The 18019-nt window shown below is 38.0% G+C and overlaps 1 protein-coding gene across 1 annotated transcript in view; it reads left to right on the forward strand.

The window, feature by feature from the left end:
• LOC101876916 (atrial natriuretic peptide receptor 2-like) overlaps window positions 1-10040 on the forward strand; it is a 42681-nt gene extending 32641 nt beyond the window's left edge. The window contains 10 exon segments of the mRNA XM_013130505.1: window positions 617-687; window positions 1797-1897; window positions 2839-2958; window positions 3953-4046; window positions 4832-4919; window positions 5664-5803; window positions 7410-7562; window positions 8489-8587; window positions 9269-9360; window positions 9876-10040. Coding sequence (XP_012985959.1) covers window positions 617-687; window positions 1797-1897; window positions 2839-2958; window positions 3953-4046; window positions 4832-4919; window positions 5664-5803; window positions 7410-7562; window positions 8489-8587; window positions 9269-9360; window positions 9876-10040 — 1123 coding nt within the window.
• The last annotated feature ends 7979 nt before the right edge of the window (window positions 10041-18019 follow it).

Raw genomic sequence — 18019 nt, forward strand, 5'->3', positions numbered from 1 at the left:
TCTAGATCTCCAGTGTGTTCATTAAGGAAACTGAACACCCAGTTGTTATTTCACTTTTTTCCATTCTTCACCCTTGATGAATGTGTTTGGCCTTGGTTCAGCAGAGGAAGAACATTATGATGAAAATATAACTCAGAAAGAATGAGCAAAAATACTTACTGTAAAAGATATACTCTGGACACATTATCTCATTGACTATGGAGATTCACCAAAATGCTGTAAAGCAGCTACTCCTCCAGGTGATGATACTGATGAACCTGCTTCTGCTTGTTGACTACAGTACAAACCTGTTCTGTATGTTTAATTGGTAGATATTATGTAAGTCCCTGAACATAACCCCTATAGATTCCATTAATTCTTTCAGGGAAAATTGCTTTGCTGTCCATAAATTCAAATGCTTCATCTCTGAGACTCATGACCATGAAAGGAGACTGCAATGAAGTGATCATTGACAGATCTCTGAAAACACAGATAGCAGCACCATTGCTAACCTCACTTTTGGGATACTGGGCTTTCAGTTGTAAAACAAGGAGGAATAAGAAATCATGGAAAGATAAAATCATTGACTCCATTAACTGTTATTTCATTGAGATTTTGATCTGTTTTTATTCTGCAGTTATGCCATCATTTTACTAGAAATTGCCACAAGAAGTGACCCTATGCCAGTAAGTAAAGATGAACTTTGAAGTTTGCTTGACAACTTTAATTTGGGTTCTGATGAAGATACAAACCAAACTCTGAGTAACTGCACCTTTGATTTATTTTCTGAGCGTGTGTTTTCCTTTTGATTTTGTGAAATGTAAAGGCGTATGCAGCCAGGGCTTCCTCATGCATCTAGCAATCTTCCCTTCAGGACTTTGAAGAAGAGTGTATAAAAAAATAATGTAACTCCAGAAATGCCTTTTGGTTAGCTATGTGAAGCTTAATGGTGGTTGGGAGGTTGGAGCAGGAAGGTATGCTGTAACATCCTTTTTCTGCTGTTGTTCCTTCCCTTTTATTCCATGCACAGACCCTTTCAGTGCAGTCTAACAGTGATAAAAATATTCTAGAAGAGCAAATGAGCTGCTCGCCATGAACAAAATGTCTACTTTTCACCTGTCTTGTGATCAGTGATAAATGGCAAACACAAGAAATTCACCTTTAACTTGAAACCAAATATTGTGGATATGTAACCATATTCTGCCTGAAATAATTTAAGAAGACTGTAACAATGAATCACAGAATCATAGAATGGTTTGGGTTGGAAAGGACCTTAAGATCATCGAGTTCCAACCTTTCTGCCGTGGGCAGGAGTGCCTCACACTAGACCATGTCGGACAAGGCTCTGTCCAGCCCAGCCTTGAACACTGCGAGGGATGGAGCATTCACCACTTCTCTGGGTAACCTGTTCCAGTGCCTCAGCACCCTCACAGTAAAGAACTTCTTTTCTATGAAGACCTGAATCTGTCATTCTTCCATTTCTGATAGTTTGTGATAGTACACCAGTGTAGGCCTTGTGGTTTCTCAAAAGTTTCTCAATATCTTGCCAGGTATTAATTTATTTCAAAAGTTGTTTACCTCATATAAAACCTGAGATTAAAGTCTTTCAGCCTTGAAAAATCTTTTCCACAAGGACATCCCATTTAGGCTGAGTTACATCTTTTTTTTTTCTTTATATTCTTATGTAAAAAAGCTGATCTAGAAGTGACAATGAAGACATCATAAAAGTAATGATGATCACAAGAATATGTTTTCAATGGGTAGTGTGAAACACACCACTTACTTCAACTCTGTTTAATCCCTTTTTCTCTAGAAAGATGATGTGCATGCTGGTGAATATTCTTCGTGCCCCCCTTTGGCAGAATTAATTTCAGGAAAGGCTGAGAATTCTTGCCCATGTCCCACAGATTACATAGAGGTGAGTGAGATAGATACAATATTTTGTACAAAAATTCTTTACTGAAATGAATTCAAGACATGTTCCAGAAGTCTTATGACAATATTACCTTTGATGAATGGAAACAACCGAAGTACATCTCAAAGCACAATGAAATGCTTCAATATCCTATCATTCTGACAAATTGAATATTTCCATTGTCCCTTCAAGTTGTCAGTGTAATAAATGATGTTTTTAATATTAAATCATTGGAGTTTGAGCTTTTAACTTTATTTAAAGTGATTAGTTCCGTACATATTTTGTATCAGTAATATCTATTTAGATTACTGGCAAAGGACTTCCAAGCGGTGAAGCATGTGTCTCAGACAAAGTATGAGTTTGGTTTGATTCTCATGAAAAAGGACTACGTGTTTAGTAGCCTCAAGCTGTCTAATAAAACAAAGTACACTCCTTCCCAGTTCAATTAAATCACAAGACTGCGGCATCTTCATTCCAGCTTAAGAGCTATATAATTAATCTTTGGTGGCTTGTAGCACCCAAAATACAGCTAACTTTTCATCAGCAGCACTGGATTTTAGTTGAGATCTAACATTCTTAAGGGGTAGTTGAAATCTTAATCTTTTGTGCATTTTGTGTACAGACAAGTCTGAAAACAGTATGTGACTTCAACAGCATAACCCTGTCTTAAAGCACAAGACAAGAAATTAAGCAGTTCGGCAGAAATAATGTTGTCATCTAATCCATTATTTCCCACAGCATCATTTTCATGAACTAATATCCTTAATTCAGCATAGGTCTACAGAACTCCAGAGACCTCACTATAGACCAGCCACTTTTCACCAGCTACAGAGTTTCACATGCACAGTTTGCACTGAGAAAATAATAGTATTAATTAGAAACGATGCCTATGCTTAGAATGACAAAATGCTGTTTGCTTTTCTCACTGTCTTTCTCTGCTGCAGTTAATCAGAAAGTGCAGAAAAAATAATCCAGCCCAAAGGCCTACATTTGAACAAGTCAAGAAAATGTTGTGCAAGATGAATCCGAATAAAGTTAGCCCTGTTGACATGATGATGACTCTGGTAAATCTAGTTTTTAATCCAATCCAAGTCAACCTGCTCACTTGCAATAACTTTCATATCTGTCCTTCAGATCTGTGTTTTGATCTCATACCCCTTGTTTGATAAGAAAATCCAAAGTAACTAATTTACCTCTGATGGGCGATTGTAGCTGCAGTTCTGCTTGAGAATAAGCTTTCCCTCTCATTCTATTTCTGTCATTTTTTTCTTAACTTTCTCAGCTTTTGGGGGTTTAATACTTTTGTTTCTTCAGTAAAATGTTTGGGTTTTAATGCACTCACAGATAACCGTATTACCTTTTTCCAAGTGTCTTGGTATTGGTCTTACGGTACTTGGGAAACAGAATCCTTCAATGCCACAAACAGCATGTTTAGAGATGGATTCTTAGCAGGGTATCTTAAGAACCTCATCATAGAAAAGAGACCTGTCTCCACAGCCTGTTGCATCACACAGAGCAAGGATGCAAAAAACACAACATAGAAGGATAATTTATGAAACAGCATTTTGAGCTTTTGATAAAAGTTTGAGAATTCTGTATATTTGGTTTTGGTAACATATTTTAATTCATGTCTGCCTCTTGGTCTTTGCATTTAATTTGAGCCCTAATGTTTAAACAGATTTTAAAAAGCCTGGAATTTGCCTCTACCATCTTACATGTAAGCAACAATCTCAAATCTAGAATCATTAATTTACCTAGGGAGAAATCTGATCTTTGGATTTGTAAGAAAAAATCATCTCAGACCTGAGCAATTGCTTATCTGAATGTTTTGAAAGCAGAATCATAGAGTTATAGAATCATAGAACAGTTAGGGTTGGAAAGGACCTTAAGATCATCTAGTTCCAACCCCCCTGCCATGGGCAGTGACATCTCACACTAAAACATATCATCCAAAGCTTCATCCAACCCGGCCTTGATCGTTCAAATGTTTAAATCTTATCCAACTATGAACCTGTTTCAGTAAAATAATTATTTTATGTAATTCTCTATGTTATTTAGATGGAGAAATACAGCAAACACCTGGAGATACTGGTTTCTGAGAGAACCCAGGATTTAATGCATGAAAAACAGAAGACTGATCATCTGTTGTATAGTATGTTATATAGCAAAAATACTGGGTATTCTTAATAATAATCCGATTTCAACTGTTTAATTACAAATGGAAACCCTTTGATAGGTGATTCTTTAACAGATAACTTTTAGTTGGCAATGTAATAGCAGTCTTGTTCCTTGCAAAGCTGGAAAGATGTTTAGGTGCTTTTAATAATTTCCCCCTAAAGATTAGTGCACTTGTCTGAGAGCTATGACTTCAGAATCCATAGTAATCTTATTCTGATCTTGCATGGCAGTCCTTTGGTACACTTATATATGTTGGAAAATTGCTTTTTGGGCTGAGGTTACTTTTGATGTTAGTGTATCTTCTGGAATTCTACAAGAAAAAAGGTCTAAAGGAACAGGCATAACATCCAGGAGAAAAAAAAGAAAATGCTGTGAAAGTGCAAGATAAGAAAAATGCATATCAAAAAAATCAGATTAAAGATAGTAAGCAAACTTAACACAGGAAGAAAATAATAGCAAAGAATTGACAAAGAAATAGTAATACCCCAAGTCACACTATTAGATTCTAACCTTACTTTTGCTTGGAAAGTATAGATAGCTTGTTTGAACTGAAGTTTATGGCTCATCTGAAAAATATGGACTTGTTATCAACGAGATTTACTGTGAATTCTCACACTACAACAGAGCAGATTTTGGTGCTTTCAACTTTAGGATATTTCACATTTACAAATATTGCTTTTATACCTTGAAACAAACGTATTCTGTTTATTGTATGCTTTTATCCCTGTCAAAAGAGTAACAGTACTCTTTCTACAACAGGTATGTTGCCGAAGCAAGTAGCAGATGATCTCAGGCAGGGAAAACATGCACAAGCTCAAAGTTACTTAAGTGCCACCATCTTTTTCAGGTAAACAAAAATGAAAGACAGGATTAGAACTGACTCTTACTGAAGAGACTTCTAGACTCATAGTAGAGTACATAATTTCTGAGTACATCTTTTCTGCCTACGCTGCCATTTATTGTACTGGTAGCAACATTTCACTCTGCAAATGAGTGTCCTGCAAAATTTTCATGTCTCCATTTTTCATTATAATTACTTAAGTAAAAAATGAGATTACTGTTGGGCTGTAGCACAGAATAACATGTCATTTTATGAGTGTTACACACACATGCATGTGTATTTCATAAGATAGATCTAAGTAAAGGTTCCAGCATTTGGCTGTGTAAAGGAAACGTATCTGTCCTTAGACTCCACATGGATTTACAGTCTACAACTTGTTATGTATGCATGAAGCAACATATCAATTGCATGTCTTCATCTGTCATAAATGAACAGCTATAAAATTCTCTTTTTTTCAGTGACACATAACGCAGAATTGAAGACAACTTAGTCTGTTAAAAAGTCTATCTGTAAAAAGTGGTTTCCTGCATTTGTAAGCAAAAAGACTTAGGTCAGTCAGTCCTTTTAAATGGAAGGAGTCTCTTTTCCATGTAAGTACATATCTGGAGACAAAACTATTCTGTAAGATCCCTAGTGAAAGAACCACTGAAAAAGTTGTAATTCCACCGACAAATTATTACTGTGTGTTTGGGATTACCAATTTGCAATGGTTAAAATAGTTGATAAATTCTTTTTGTTGTGTTTTAACAGTGACATTGTTGGCTTCACTCAGCTGTCCAGCAGCAGCACACCTTACCAAGTGGTAGATCTCTTGAACAAGCTCTATACCACTTTTGATGAAATCATAGATAACTATGATGTCTATAAGGTGGAGACAATAGGAGATGCCTGTAAGTTCCTTAAGCTGTGGACAATAATGGGGCATGGGTATTTATTTCATTAGAATAGATACTGATTTGCTGTCAAGGAAGAACAGATGAAAGAGATTCAGAAAGTTTATTACCAGTGGGAAGACCACACAAAAGAGTTAGGGGAGAAGTCCTCACAGACCCCAAACAAACTGCAGGAACATTTTCCTGCATACCTTCCATAATTTCTACAATTGATAAATGTTGTGGATGGGACAAATGAGTTGACTAAACAACTTCTGTTGTTTATTTGGTTCCTATGACCCATAATGTCCGACTTTAAACCTTGGCAACAGATTAATTCAAGTTCGCAACTTATGTTTCACAGTAGCACAACTGAAAAACTCACTTTCTACATGGGACCACACATGCCATTCCATAACCTTTATGACAAAAAACATGCCAGCTTTCTCTTTCTTTATATTCTGTGGGGGCTTGGCTACCTCTTCTTTTTGGACTTTCAGGAAGATTTATTTCTGTTTGCTACCAGGGGAATCTGCTGGGGATTGACTACCTTTAAAACTGATTTTAATAAAAAAGCTAGCAGAATCTAGAAGTTTTTGGATGAGACAGACAGGAAATCCTACAAGAGATGTGAAAAAAAAAGCAACAAACCCACAAAACAACAAAACAACAGTTTTTGTTGGTTTTGTTTTTTTGGTTTGTTTTTTTTTTTTTTTTTCTCTGTTTCAAGGTTGAGCATTTTCTGGAGCATAAAATTCCTGAAAAAATGCACCCAAGAGATCCTGAAGAGATCTGTTTCTTGTCCTACACAATAAGAGTCAGTGCAGGAAGCACAGGAAAATGCCTAGTGGGAATCATTGTCTCTCTTTATAATATCTGTCCAAAGACAAAAGGTGTTGAACAGTCACTTCCCACTACCTGTCCCACTTCAAGCATCCTCAATGGAGGGAGGGAGAAAGAAAGGATAGAAGGGAATAAATCTTATGTAAGTTCCTTAAGTAAGAAGGAAATCCAACATTCTTCAGAGCTGGTGTAGAATCATAGAACCATAGAATCAACTAGGTTGGAAAAGACTTTTAAGAGCAAGTTCAACCATTACCCCAGGACTGCCAAGTCCACCACTAAACCATGTCACTGGGGGCCTCCTCTAGACAGATTTGAATGCTTCCAGAGACAGTGATGCCACTGCTTCCCTGGAAAGCCTGTTCCAATCTCTGATTACCCTTTTAGTGAAGAAACTTTTCCTAACATCCAGTCTAAACCTCCCCTGGCACAGCTTGAGGCCATTACTTCTTGTCCTATCACTTGTTACACAGGAGAAGAGACCAGTGGCCTCTTCACTTAATCCTCCTTTAAGGTAGTTGTAGAAAGTGATAAGGTCCCTGCTGAGCCTTCTCTTCTCCAGACTAAACAGCCCAGTTCCCTCAGCCATTTGTCATAATTAATTACACACGTGAGCTGTTGCCCCATCCTTCATTTGTTTCTGGCTCTCTCTGCCCAGCAGGCAAAACTTTGCCACAGAATATGAGGGAAAAGGGCTTTATTTTTTTCTAGCTTGGACAGCATCCTTTGGTAAATCTGTGTGTAATGCCAAACGTTAACACAGTTGCATTGTTGTGTTAAGATATGGTGGTATCAGGAGTACCCAAAGAGAATGGGATCCTTCATGCTGGTGAGATTGCAAGCATGGCTTTAGACCTTCTGGATGTCTGCAAGACTTTTAGGATTCCACACAAGCCCAACACCCTCTTAAAGATAAGAGCAGGGATCCATTCAGGTATGTTGAGAGGGCTGCAAGAGTCCTCTGGTTTAACAAATGTTTCTGGAGTAGCATTTCCTCTCCATTAAAAATAAAGTTAATTTCTTGGCATGGGATGGAGCTCCTCATAGTAATTTATTCCAACAGAATTTATTCCAACAGAAGAAATTACTGGATAACTCAAATGTTGGGAACACAACACAAAATACAGCATTGGAAACATAACATGGCCCAAGTGCCTTTTCTGATTTCAGTGAGGACTTCCATTCTGTGTCTGTTACTTGTCCTTTTCAACTGTTCTCTCAAAAACTATGAGGTGCTTCTTAGCTTTTTGATCTATCCTTCACTCTCAGATTTTCAGCTTCCTGATGTAAGGTGATGTGTGATTGCAAATCCTTGATAGACAGTCAGAGCTGGGTGTGTGCTGTGCAGCACAGCATCTGCAAATTAAGTGACTTACATTGTCTCAGCAGGAGATCATATCTCTACATTTTAAAAGTCCCTGTGGCTGACATGAAGGAATCAAAATGCTCATTTTCTGCAATTATCATCATTAGGTTACTTCCTGTTCTTGCTCTTCTAAGTGATTAGTAAGCATTGTGTACACAGGTGCTATTGGCAACATTCTTATCTCACTGCCCCTCAAAATATCCCGTTGTCATGTTGAAACATGGATCTGAAGGTTGCTTAATTCATGCACACTACCTACACCCCATCATCACTTCCTCCACCATCCTCTTTTGAGGTGCTTTTTCAGTTTCCTCCATGACTCTGGAAGCCTTCTAAAGTTAGAGGTATAACTCATAGAAGACAATTCTGACACTCAGTTTTTATCTTGTTAATGAACGAGATACAAGGTAATGTGGATGCAGCCATGATATTTTATGACTGATTATGTGACTTCTAGCCACAGATGTCTTGCTTTTATTTTTTTTCTTTAACAGGGGCAGTTGTAGCTGGAGTTGTTGGGACCAAAATGCCACGATATTGTTTATTTGGAGATACTGTGAACACAGCTTCCAGGATGGAATCTACCAGTGAAGGTAACAAGGAGCAAACTGCACATGTGGTTTTGACTATCCCTAAATGAGTTCTGGAAAAATGTTATTCTGAGTTTTGATTCCTGTGCTGTTTAAATGACTGCAAATCCTATAAGGAGGGTGTTGATTTCTGGTCCAGTCTGCCTATTAGCAAATTATACCAGTGATATTCTCTACAGCCTTTGTAACAAGATCCTCTCATTCCCCAAATCTCAAAATGGGATTTTCATGTTTCTGAAGTTTTCTAAAAAAAAATAATAAAAATCGAGCATCAGATAAAATAAGAGGTAAGTGGGCCTGTTCACTGTTTCTGTTCCTCCATGGAATCCAGCTGAATTTATTAAAATTTTTATTTTATATTAATATTTTATTTTTTGTGAAAAGGGTGCTCATCAGTAATACCAGCCAGGCAGCTGTGAAAAGTAGACAAATAATATTAGATGCAGGATGTAAAGAATAGTGTTTGTTAACAGCTGTATGTTTGTCCTGAGATGCTCTCACAAATAGGCCAGGATACAGGAACTTGTGTATGAACATTTCAAATAACAGTAAGGACAGCAAACACATAACAAAACTAAGGCGAGTTCATTAATGAGTCTTGAAGCCTTTGGCACACAGAGGGGGCCAGGCCTGTCTCAGATTTTTAAATTCTTGCAATAATACTACAACTGTCTCTCTTTCCAGCTCTTAAAATACAGTGCAGTTCAAGTACATACCAACTGTTGGAGCAGATTGGAGAGTATGTATTAGTATGTCGTGGAAATTTACAAGTCAAGGTGTGTATGCAACATTTATATTCAGCTTTCAGAGAGGAGAGTGTGAAAGTACTCTGGAGTCCCTGAATTATAACCCATACAGTCCTCTCTGCCTCAGAGCCCTTGGGTTAGACTATTTCCTATCCCTGAAGAGAGAAGGCCCAAGTTTTATATCTGGACTAATTCCATTTGCTTTTTTCATGGGATAACCCTGATAAGTCAGAGGTGAAGTATGCAGCCAAACTTGGAACTACTGTGTGGCAAGTCACTTTGCCATAACTATTTGAAATCATCATAAGAGTTTCATAAGAGGATGAACATACTTCTGGACCCAGTTTTGGATGGGACTTCAAAGAACTGTTTTAGTTGGTAGTGCTGCCACTGTCTGTTAACTAAGATTCATGTCTCAGTTTTCCTGTATATGAAATGGCTAACACGCACATCAGCTTCTTTTGGGGACTCTATGTGAATTGTAATAAGATTATTACATAGATGATGGGTAATATTATAACCCCATGACTCATTTTCTTCCTTAGGGGAAAGGAGACATGGTAACATACTGGCTGGAAGGTAAGAAAGCCTCTGCCACCCAAAAGGCAGTCACCAGCACTTCTGTGACTCGTCAGGACCCCAACAGAGCTTCATTTAGTTTGATGCCAGGTGTCCTTCCCAGTGGTCGTCTCTCAAGTCCTGCTTACTAACTACTCACTAACCCCAGCATCCATCCTGCTTTCAGTCTGTTAGGTCATTTTTTTAGAAAGAAGGAAAGAGATAGTATGCCCCTTTGGCCTTGTGGGTGTCTTAGCTCAGACTTTATTAGGAGGTATCTTTTCCCCACCAGTGGCAGGAAAAATACAAAAAAGAAAAAATTTGTCTTAAGGAATGATACATAAGAATGGTTGACCAGCTACTAGGGGAGAAAGTAGCTCCCAGTGTTACTTGTTGGTATGGTTTTGCTGGGTAATCCCCTGACAGCAGCCTCCATCACTTTGAAACTAGCTGTCTGAACATTCTAGCCTGTAATCTGCTCCCACAGGAAAGAAGGAAACAGTGTATTGGTATTTAGTGGTATGAGAAACTGTGGTTGTGATTGATTTTGCACTGTGAATGGGAAAAATGAGATGTGCATTGTGTTAGAAAGCAAGTTCCATTGGAAGAGGAGGATGGAACAGTGCAGTCATAGTGGACACATATTGGAATGGGAATTTGTGCTCCTGTTTCTGTTTCATGTCCATTGCCTAGAGCATCGAAAGAACAACTAAGAAGAAAGTTGTGTATTTCCATAGAGTCAACACTTCGTAATACCTGCCATCTTGGTACAGAGATCTGAAAATCTTGGGAGAGAAATGAAAGACATTACATACTGTTAAAAAGCAGAGAGTACTTTACAGGTGCTCTTGTCTTTTGTTGCTCTGGGATTTCTCTGAAAAACTGTCTTATTTATATTAAGAAGTTGCTTTTGACTAAAGAAGTGGTGAACCTGCTATTGCTGTCTGATTGTGAAATCAGGCAGCCCTCTGAGTCACTGTGTAATTTAGGACACAATTTAGGAAAGGTCATTCCTGAGCAAGCATTTCCTGTAAAAAGAGACCTCTCACTACAAGCTGAGTAATCTATTGATAACCATGGTTCTGTAAGCACTGTTGGTGTTGACTTTCTTTAAAGACAAAGTATGCATACAACGGACCCTGTTTATACTTTTTAGGGTTTTATTTATCACAACAGATTACCTTTCAAGGCTAATGTGTTTTGAGTTTAGCCAGTTTCAGTTGACCTGATAAACAAACAGTCTGACAGAATTAGATGCTTGAAATACAGCAAGAAATGATACCAAGAGTCATAGCAGTTCCACTATATTGTGAGCTGAACTGGTCAAAGCTAACTGGAAGGAGGTTTAGGAAAAGACTAAGAGAGACAAAGCAGCATTTACTCTTCCTTATTCTGCTCCCTTACCCTTCATCCTGTCCCTGATTCTAAGTGCAAGTACAAAACCACAGATGTAGATGCAATTTTTCTTGTATAAATTTATGTAGCTTAAACCAGTAGCTGAGCAGTTGTCCATGTTCCTACGTAGCTAGCATACTTTTAATGCTGAATATGTGCTGTGTGATAGTAATAGGAGAATCAAATTACAGGCCATCTTCAGCTTGTGCTGTGGTAACTTTAGGTTTTTCAGAGATAATGAACATAGGTAGAAAGCTAAATCCTTCTGAATTATGGAAAACTTATTTTGATTCCACAGAAAAATATAGAACATTCTGAGTAAAATTCTAAGGAGTCTGTGGGAATACTGTCACTTGAATGGGACCAGAATCTCAGCAAGGGATTTACACATAGCTGTACTTTCTAACATCAGATCTCAACATAAAGTCAGTCAAAGTTTTTAAAATTGAATTTTTTAAGTGGCTTCACATTATTTTCTAAACTTAAAAGATTCTTTTCTCTATTTTTGAATTTCATATTAGTATGTGGTACAGTACAGTTATGTTATTTGTAATCTTAGAAAAATAAATCTTTCAGTTATCCAGAGCCCAGAGATGTCCTTTAATACAACCATTTCCTTTATCCAAATGCTGCCCAGGTGTCATGAAACTCTCTGCTCTATTATAGTGCTGCATGATGTATAATATGGTTTACATTATTCTTTTAATGAGTTACTGTTTTTACATTTTTATTAGAAAGATGTGTATTATAGGGTCTTTTATGAAGCGTGAATGTAAAAGCATGTGCTTTGTTGTATGTTCATCTGTAGCAGTACTTCAGTTTTAACTTTTTGCTTTATTTTAGTGTTGGTTTTAGAATTAAATGCTTTAAAACAGGTGTCTTCTGAGTTTAAAGTCATCTAAATAGCAATGAGTGATAAGTGACCATTAGCAAGCTGATTGGATTGGCAGCTTTCACCACTGACATGTACTTGGGCAGTATTTGAATTCTGCTGAAGATAATAGAAACTTGCTGACTGCAAGAGGCTTAGAGTCTGGGTTATCTACAAAACACGTACACCCTGAAGAACACCAGTGTCAGCCTGCCTCTGCTTTCTTGTTATACCTAGATCCTCTCCTCAAACAGAGCATCTCCAGAATGAGAACTAGATGCTCTTGTAAGGACTGTTGAATCTGTGATATCTTTCCTGAGATTTCAAGCAGAAGTCCTCAGGAATGTCAGTTTGTCTGATGACTGTGATGATACAATTGTTCTTCCTCCAGAAGACAGAAGTACAGGTTAATGAACGTTATAGATGCAAACAGAAGTGTCCTCAGTTAACTGGCAAGTATTTAAGATGTATCATCTCAGGCATTTTGTTAGATGTATTCAGCAGCTACAGCCATATTTCATTGTCAAGTACCGAAGCAATTGGCAAGTTTCAGGAACATTTATTTGGTTACACAGATTTTTACTAGAAGTTAGAAACAATGGAGCAATCATTAGAGATTGTATGACACAGCAAATTCAGCAAAAGTGGTTGCAGCGTGAAACTTGTGAGATGTGCTTTGCTATTACCTCCTGGGGTGGCATAGCTGCAGAGATATTTTTTTTCATGTACTGGTGTGGCCACATAGGCATACTTATATATAATAATGTATCTATATAATATATATATATGTATTAAGTATGTCTGGCTATAAATAAAACTGTATAAGGAGAGGTTAATGCAAATCAATATCCGGTATAAGTATATGAAGTTGTTGACAATCATCACCTCAGGTTTGTACTTTGTAAGCATCAGTTTTTGAATGCAACAAGGGAACACAGTGGTGTTCTGCAGACAACTTCATATACAAGAGCAGATGGTCTTTATATGAGAGCACCTGCAAAACAAAATGCTGTCCCATTTCACCACTGTAAATCTGTATCCTTGTGTGGGGTGGCACTTGTGACTGATGTTACTGCAAATTCAGATCCCCAGAGGGTCCTGTTATAGCTCTGGTATCTCTAACTGCTCAGGAAATATAGCAAGGAAGCTTATTGTGGCTAACACCATAGCTGCTGAATAATGTCCTGATAACCTTGGCACTGCAGGAAAGCATTTACTGGCTTGTAAAGTTGAGGTATGGTAGCCAGTACAGTGTTCATCTGTGTGATGCCCAAAATCCAGAGGTTCACATCCCAGATGTGGAGGTGGTCAGCTAATCTAGCAAGTGTTCTTTTCTAAAATGGCACTTTATACAGATAAATATTTGATGTGTTCCTCCTTTCCTTCAAAATTATATCCCTACCAGAAAATAAGGAAACGATTGTAATAACAGAGCTGAAGAACTGAATGTGGTATGTACTTTATAGATCAACTCAGTTCTTCCTTCAGGGACCGTTCATTGTTTGCAGTCATGCAAAGTAATGCAGAGGGTGCTAATACTGTATAAATGATATGTGATTTTATGAAAAGATTGTGTATTTTGATTATTGTTTATTGCAGTTCAATCTGCATACAGGCAAAGATGCAGACAGGCACATTAAATATATCACACAATGTAAAAACTGACTCAAGAAAGTCTTTAATTAGATTGATAAACTTTCACTATACTGTTTCAGTTCAAATGTTGAAGAACAGATTGAACAACCACAATGTTTAAAAAAAATTACCAACAAGTAAAAAAAAAATAGTTAATGTATTTCCAGGTGTAAACGTTCCTAGATTTTATTCAGATCATTGGCACTTTAAAAAGACTGTGTTTTGCCACCAAAAAGTTACTCTTTATCCCCTAGATAGATAGCAAACATCTTTTATTTACCTTGGTATCAATATGCACAGAGGGTATCCAGTTCCATGGTTCTTTTTGTGTAAACAGTCAAATCAGGGAAAAAAAAATTGTTAAAAAAAAAAAAAATCTGGTGTTCTCTGCAAACAGTGCAAGGGCATATTATGAGTGTTGAACCTGACTGTACAGTCAGAGGATGCAGGGTCTTGTGAATGTCTGTATGTGAAGAAGAGGTTGGTATGAGGTTCCCTAGCATGTAAAATATCTCTCCCTCCCACCCCACTCAGACCCCTAAAAGTTATTAATAGACCTTCTGTCTGAATTGACCACAATAGTAGGAGCCTTTGATTTCTTAAGGGTGTACTTCTTGTGCTATGTCATGGCAAGCTGTTATAGTAAAAAGATCAGGCTATACAAGATTCTGATTATTTTCTGTCTGACTACCATCTGCTTTTCAGCTAATGAATAATCTGTCCTCCCAATTCCTGTCTGAATTTTCCCCTACTTCACACCACTCAATGTAAAACATTGGATTATACACTATTTGTAAATTGGAATTCAAATATAAAATCATATGCAATCCAATATTCTCACCAAAGAAAAGAGGGGAAAATTCTCTTAGAGAGATTCTCCTAAAGGAGGGAAGAATTCTGCAACAATAGGCTTGAGGCAGAAAATTTGAGTGAGGCACTGGAAAGACAGAGGGGTCATCTGAGTAGATCTCAAATGAATATATTGTGTGTTTGTGCATTTTGTGGCCTGCTTTCGAAAACAGATGTGTGATGTATATGCACCTATGCATGATGCAGTGTTTGTAAGTAAAAACATTAAGCATGAACACTTCTGTGTGCATTTCACAATAGCGAAGTCAGAGCTAATCCATGAAACTATTATAAACAGAAGATGAACCATGATTTAAAACAATGATAGCTGGATCTCCTTGCCTTGTAAAGACACACAGGGTCTGGAATCCCTTCACTGAGAGGACTGATAAATTAAAGGTAATGCTTACTGATGAAAGTTTGCCAGAGAGCGTTAAAAGTGAATTCTAGGTTCCCAAGGGCCCGTAGTACTAGAGAAGTAACAAACCTGCCAACGGTCATCCCAGTAGGGACTTCATGTTTGGTCTGGCTGCAGAGTAGAAATGGGCTCAGCATGAGCTGCTTTGCAGCTGATGCCCCATGCTGTGTCTTCAGAATGTGTCAAGAAAACTCTTCCAGTCTACATATTAGAAAACTGCTCTACAAGTTTTAATATGATTGATATTAGCAACTTTCACAGAAACCTTTCAAGACTCAGAAAATCCCCCATGTCAGAACCATTCTCTAACAGTATGGTTTTACTGGCAATGTGTTAGGATTAAAGTTTCTGAGTACAGACTGTGCTCTGCATATAAGTAGATCAGTCCCTAAATGTTCATGGAAATCAGGCTGGAAGTGCCTTTGAGGCCTGACAGTCACTCCTGTATAACCCACCTCTGTAGCAGCTTTGGTGTGAAATGTATTACACAGAGATGCACAATCCCATACCTGTGCTGCAAGAACTGACAATTTAATTGGACGTCTCAATATAACAGCTTACTTGGGATGGATGATATATGTAGCTTCATATCCTACCACCCTGGTCAAGAGCAGGAGCTCACTCTGCAAACAGTCTGGTATGTACCAGGAGAAATACCCAAAGGGGGTCTTTGTGGCTGTTACCCTGCTAATTACAATGTAATAAATAGTAACTGGAGGCAGAACTGTGGAGAGGCTGGATTGGATGGGGCACATCCGCCTGTGAAAAAAACTTCAATTTCTGCAGAACACAGATAAGGGTACAATATTGGTCGCAGGGGACACACACCCAGAGCACACTCACCTCCCACTCCGTTGGATCCAGGCAGAAAAGACCAGCTATTATTTTGTGCTCCAGGAGAAAAAAAATTGAACAACTGTTCAAAACTCCTAACTTTTTGTTAAAAGCTGTGCAATGATGGGTATGTATTACTATAAAAATGGTACTTATGACAACAGAAATTTAAACAAAGCATCACAGTTTCCCTGTGTACAGCTGATCTGTGTATTACATTTTCTCTTGAAAGGTAAACTCCAGTGTAACACTATGAAAAATGCTACTCTAAAAATGAATTTTACGTATCTTAGGAACCTTATCTGAATGTTCAAATTACTGGTTTTCTTCAAACTCTAACATGTGTCCTGCCACCCATACTGCAGGACCAAGCAGCATGTGGCAATTGACTTCAATGACCCCACAAACAGCTCCACTATAACTGTACAAATTGGAGGATACCACTGAGAAGTGGAATTTTGGCCCAGAGATGTTTTAAAGGTACCAAGGACAGAAACAAGCTCCCACGTCCAGGTCATGGCTTGGAATCACACCTCAGGATATGGTATCCTAAAGCCAGATTCAAACCCAGGACTAGAAGCTGCCTCTGAAAAGCAATGTGATTATGCCTGTGATGTGTCAAGATCAGCACTGGTCCTACAGGTTCTAGTGGCCGTCAGAAGAAACCATTTGAGCTGAATGAAAATAAAGTCCCAGTAATTCTCTAGCCTGGGCATGGTATCTGCTTAAAAAGGTTGAAGATGCTGATGCTCACTTTATTTCCAAAACAAACCACATACAAAAAAACAAACAAACAAAAAAAAAAACCACTTTATTTTTAAATGGCCAAATCCTTTTTTTTTTTTTTTTTTTTTTTTCTTCCAATGATCTCTTTTAGTTTCTGCTCAACTGGGAAAAAAAAAAGAAAGGAAAAATAGAGAAAGAGATTACAGAGGCAGTGCGAATATATTTAACTTCAACTTCACAGATGTTCAGTGAAAAACTTCAGTGGATTATGATGGATTAGCCTAGAAATATCACTTAAACTTACATTTTGTTATGAAATCTTACCCAGCTAACTGAATGGAGGAAGGACATTGCCTTTAAATACCATGTTTTGAACATACATTTATATATCTCTTTCTATATTGAGGGAAATTTTCATTCTCATTAAACTTTGTTTTAACACAAACATTCTCTTGGTTTTATACTAAGAATGGAATGAAGTACATGACTCAGATTGTGGAGTGGCTATATCACAAGTCATATATTTACCATTCCATTTGTCACTAGAGTTTGCTGCCTTGCCTTGTAAAAGAGAACATCTAATCCCAGACAAAATGGAAAAACTTGACCTCTTCCTATATATATTTGCAGAACTGTACAAATCTAGGTTCCCAGCGGGCTGACGCTTTGCTCTCTTATGCAAGGAGAGCGATTGCTCACAACTCCAGCAAAGGCAGTAATGCAGCTACCTGGTAGCCTGTTTTCTCACGGAGTGTCTGATCTTCAGGGATGCTGAGCACCCCTTGGCACATGCTGAGACCTTCACCTGCTTCTCTTGGGAAGAAAGTGATGAAAGACCCTAATCCCCACCATTGTCATCAGGAGTATTTTAGCTGCTGACTTCAGAGGTCATGAAGTAAGACTTCCCAGTGCCATCAAAAGGTGCTCTGTACACTGCAGAATAGGGTCCTGCAGTGACTAAGACTGCAGGAGACAACCTGCCAGACAATAATAGACTGCTTTTATCTGGTAGTGGGAAGTGGAGTGGAACATATCAGGGAGAGGTTCTGTAACTCCTTTGCTCAGTGGATGAAACTTGGGCTGTACAGAGCGTAGTGTATATTTATTCCCAAAGCACTGTAGCCACTTACTGAGAGGCCTTACCTGACTCAGACTAGCGAGTATTTTTCTGATTTTTCCTACCAGCAGCCTGATGCGCCACTGAAGCCTGTCCAAAGCGTTAATGTCTTGTTTGGTCTGAAAGAAACCAAGTTACCTTATGTAAAAATTTATCTTTCTGGAAACCTCTTTGGAAACTGTTTTTTTTTGTAATTACTTGCCTGAAGTTTCCAAATAAACAAATACACTGGTGAATGCATGAAGTTTCCATTCACCTTCCAATAGATTCCATGGGCAGCTTGGAA

The sequence above is a fragment of the Melopsittacus undulatus genome, chromosome Z (genome assembly GCF_012275295.1).
Source record: "Melopsittacus undulatus isolate bMelUnd1 chromosome Z, bMelUnd1.mat.Z, whole genome shotgun sequence".
In the NCBI taxonomy this organism is placed as follows: Eukaryota; Metazoa; Chordata; class Aves; order Psittaciformes; family Psittaculidae; genus Melopsittacus; species Melopsittacus undulatus.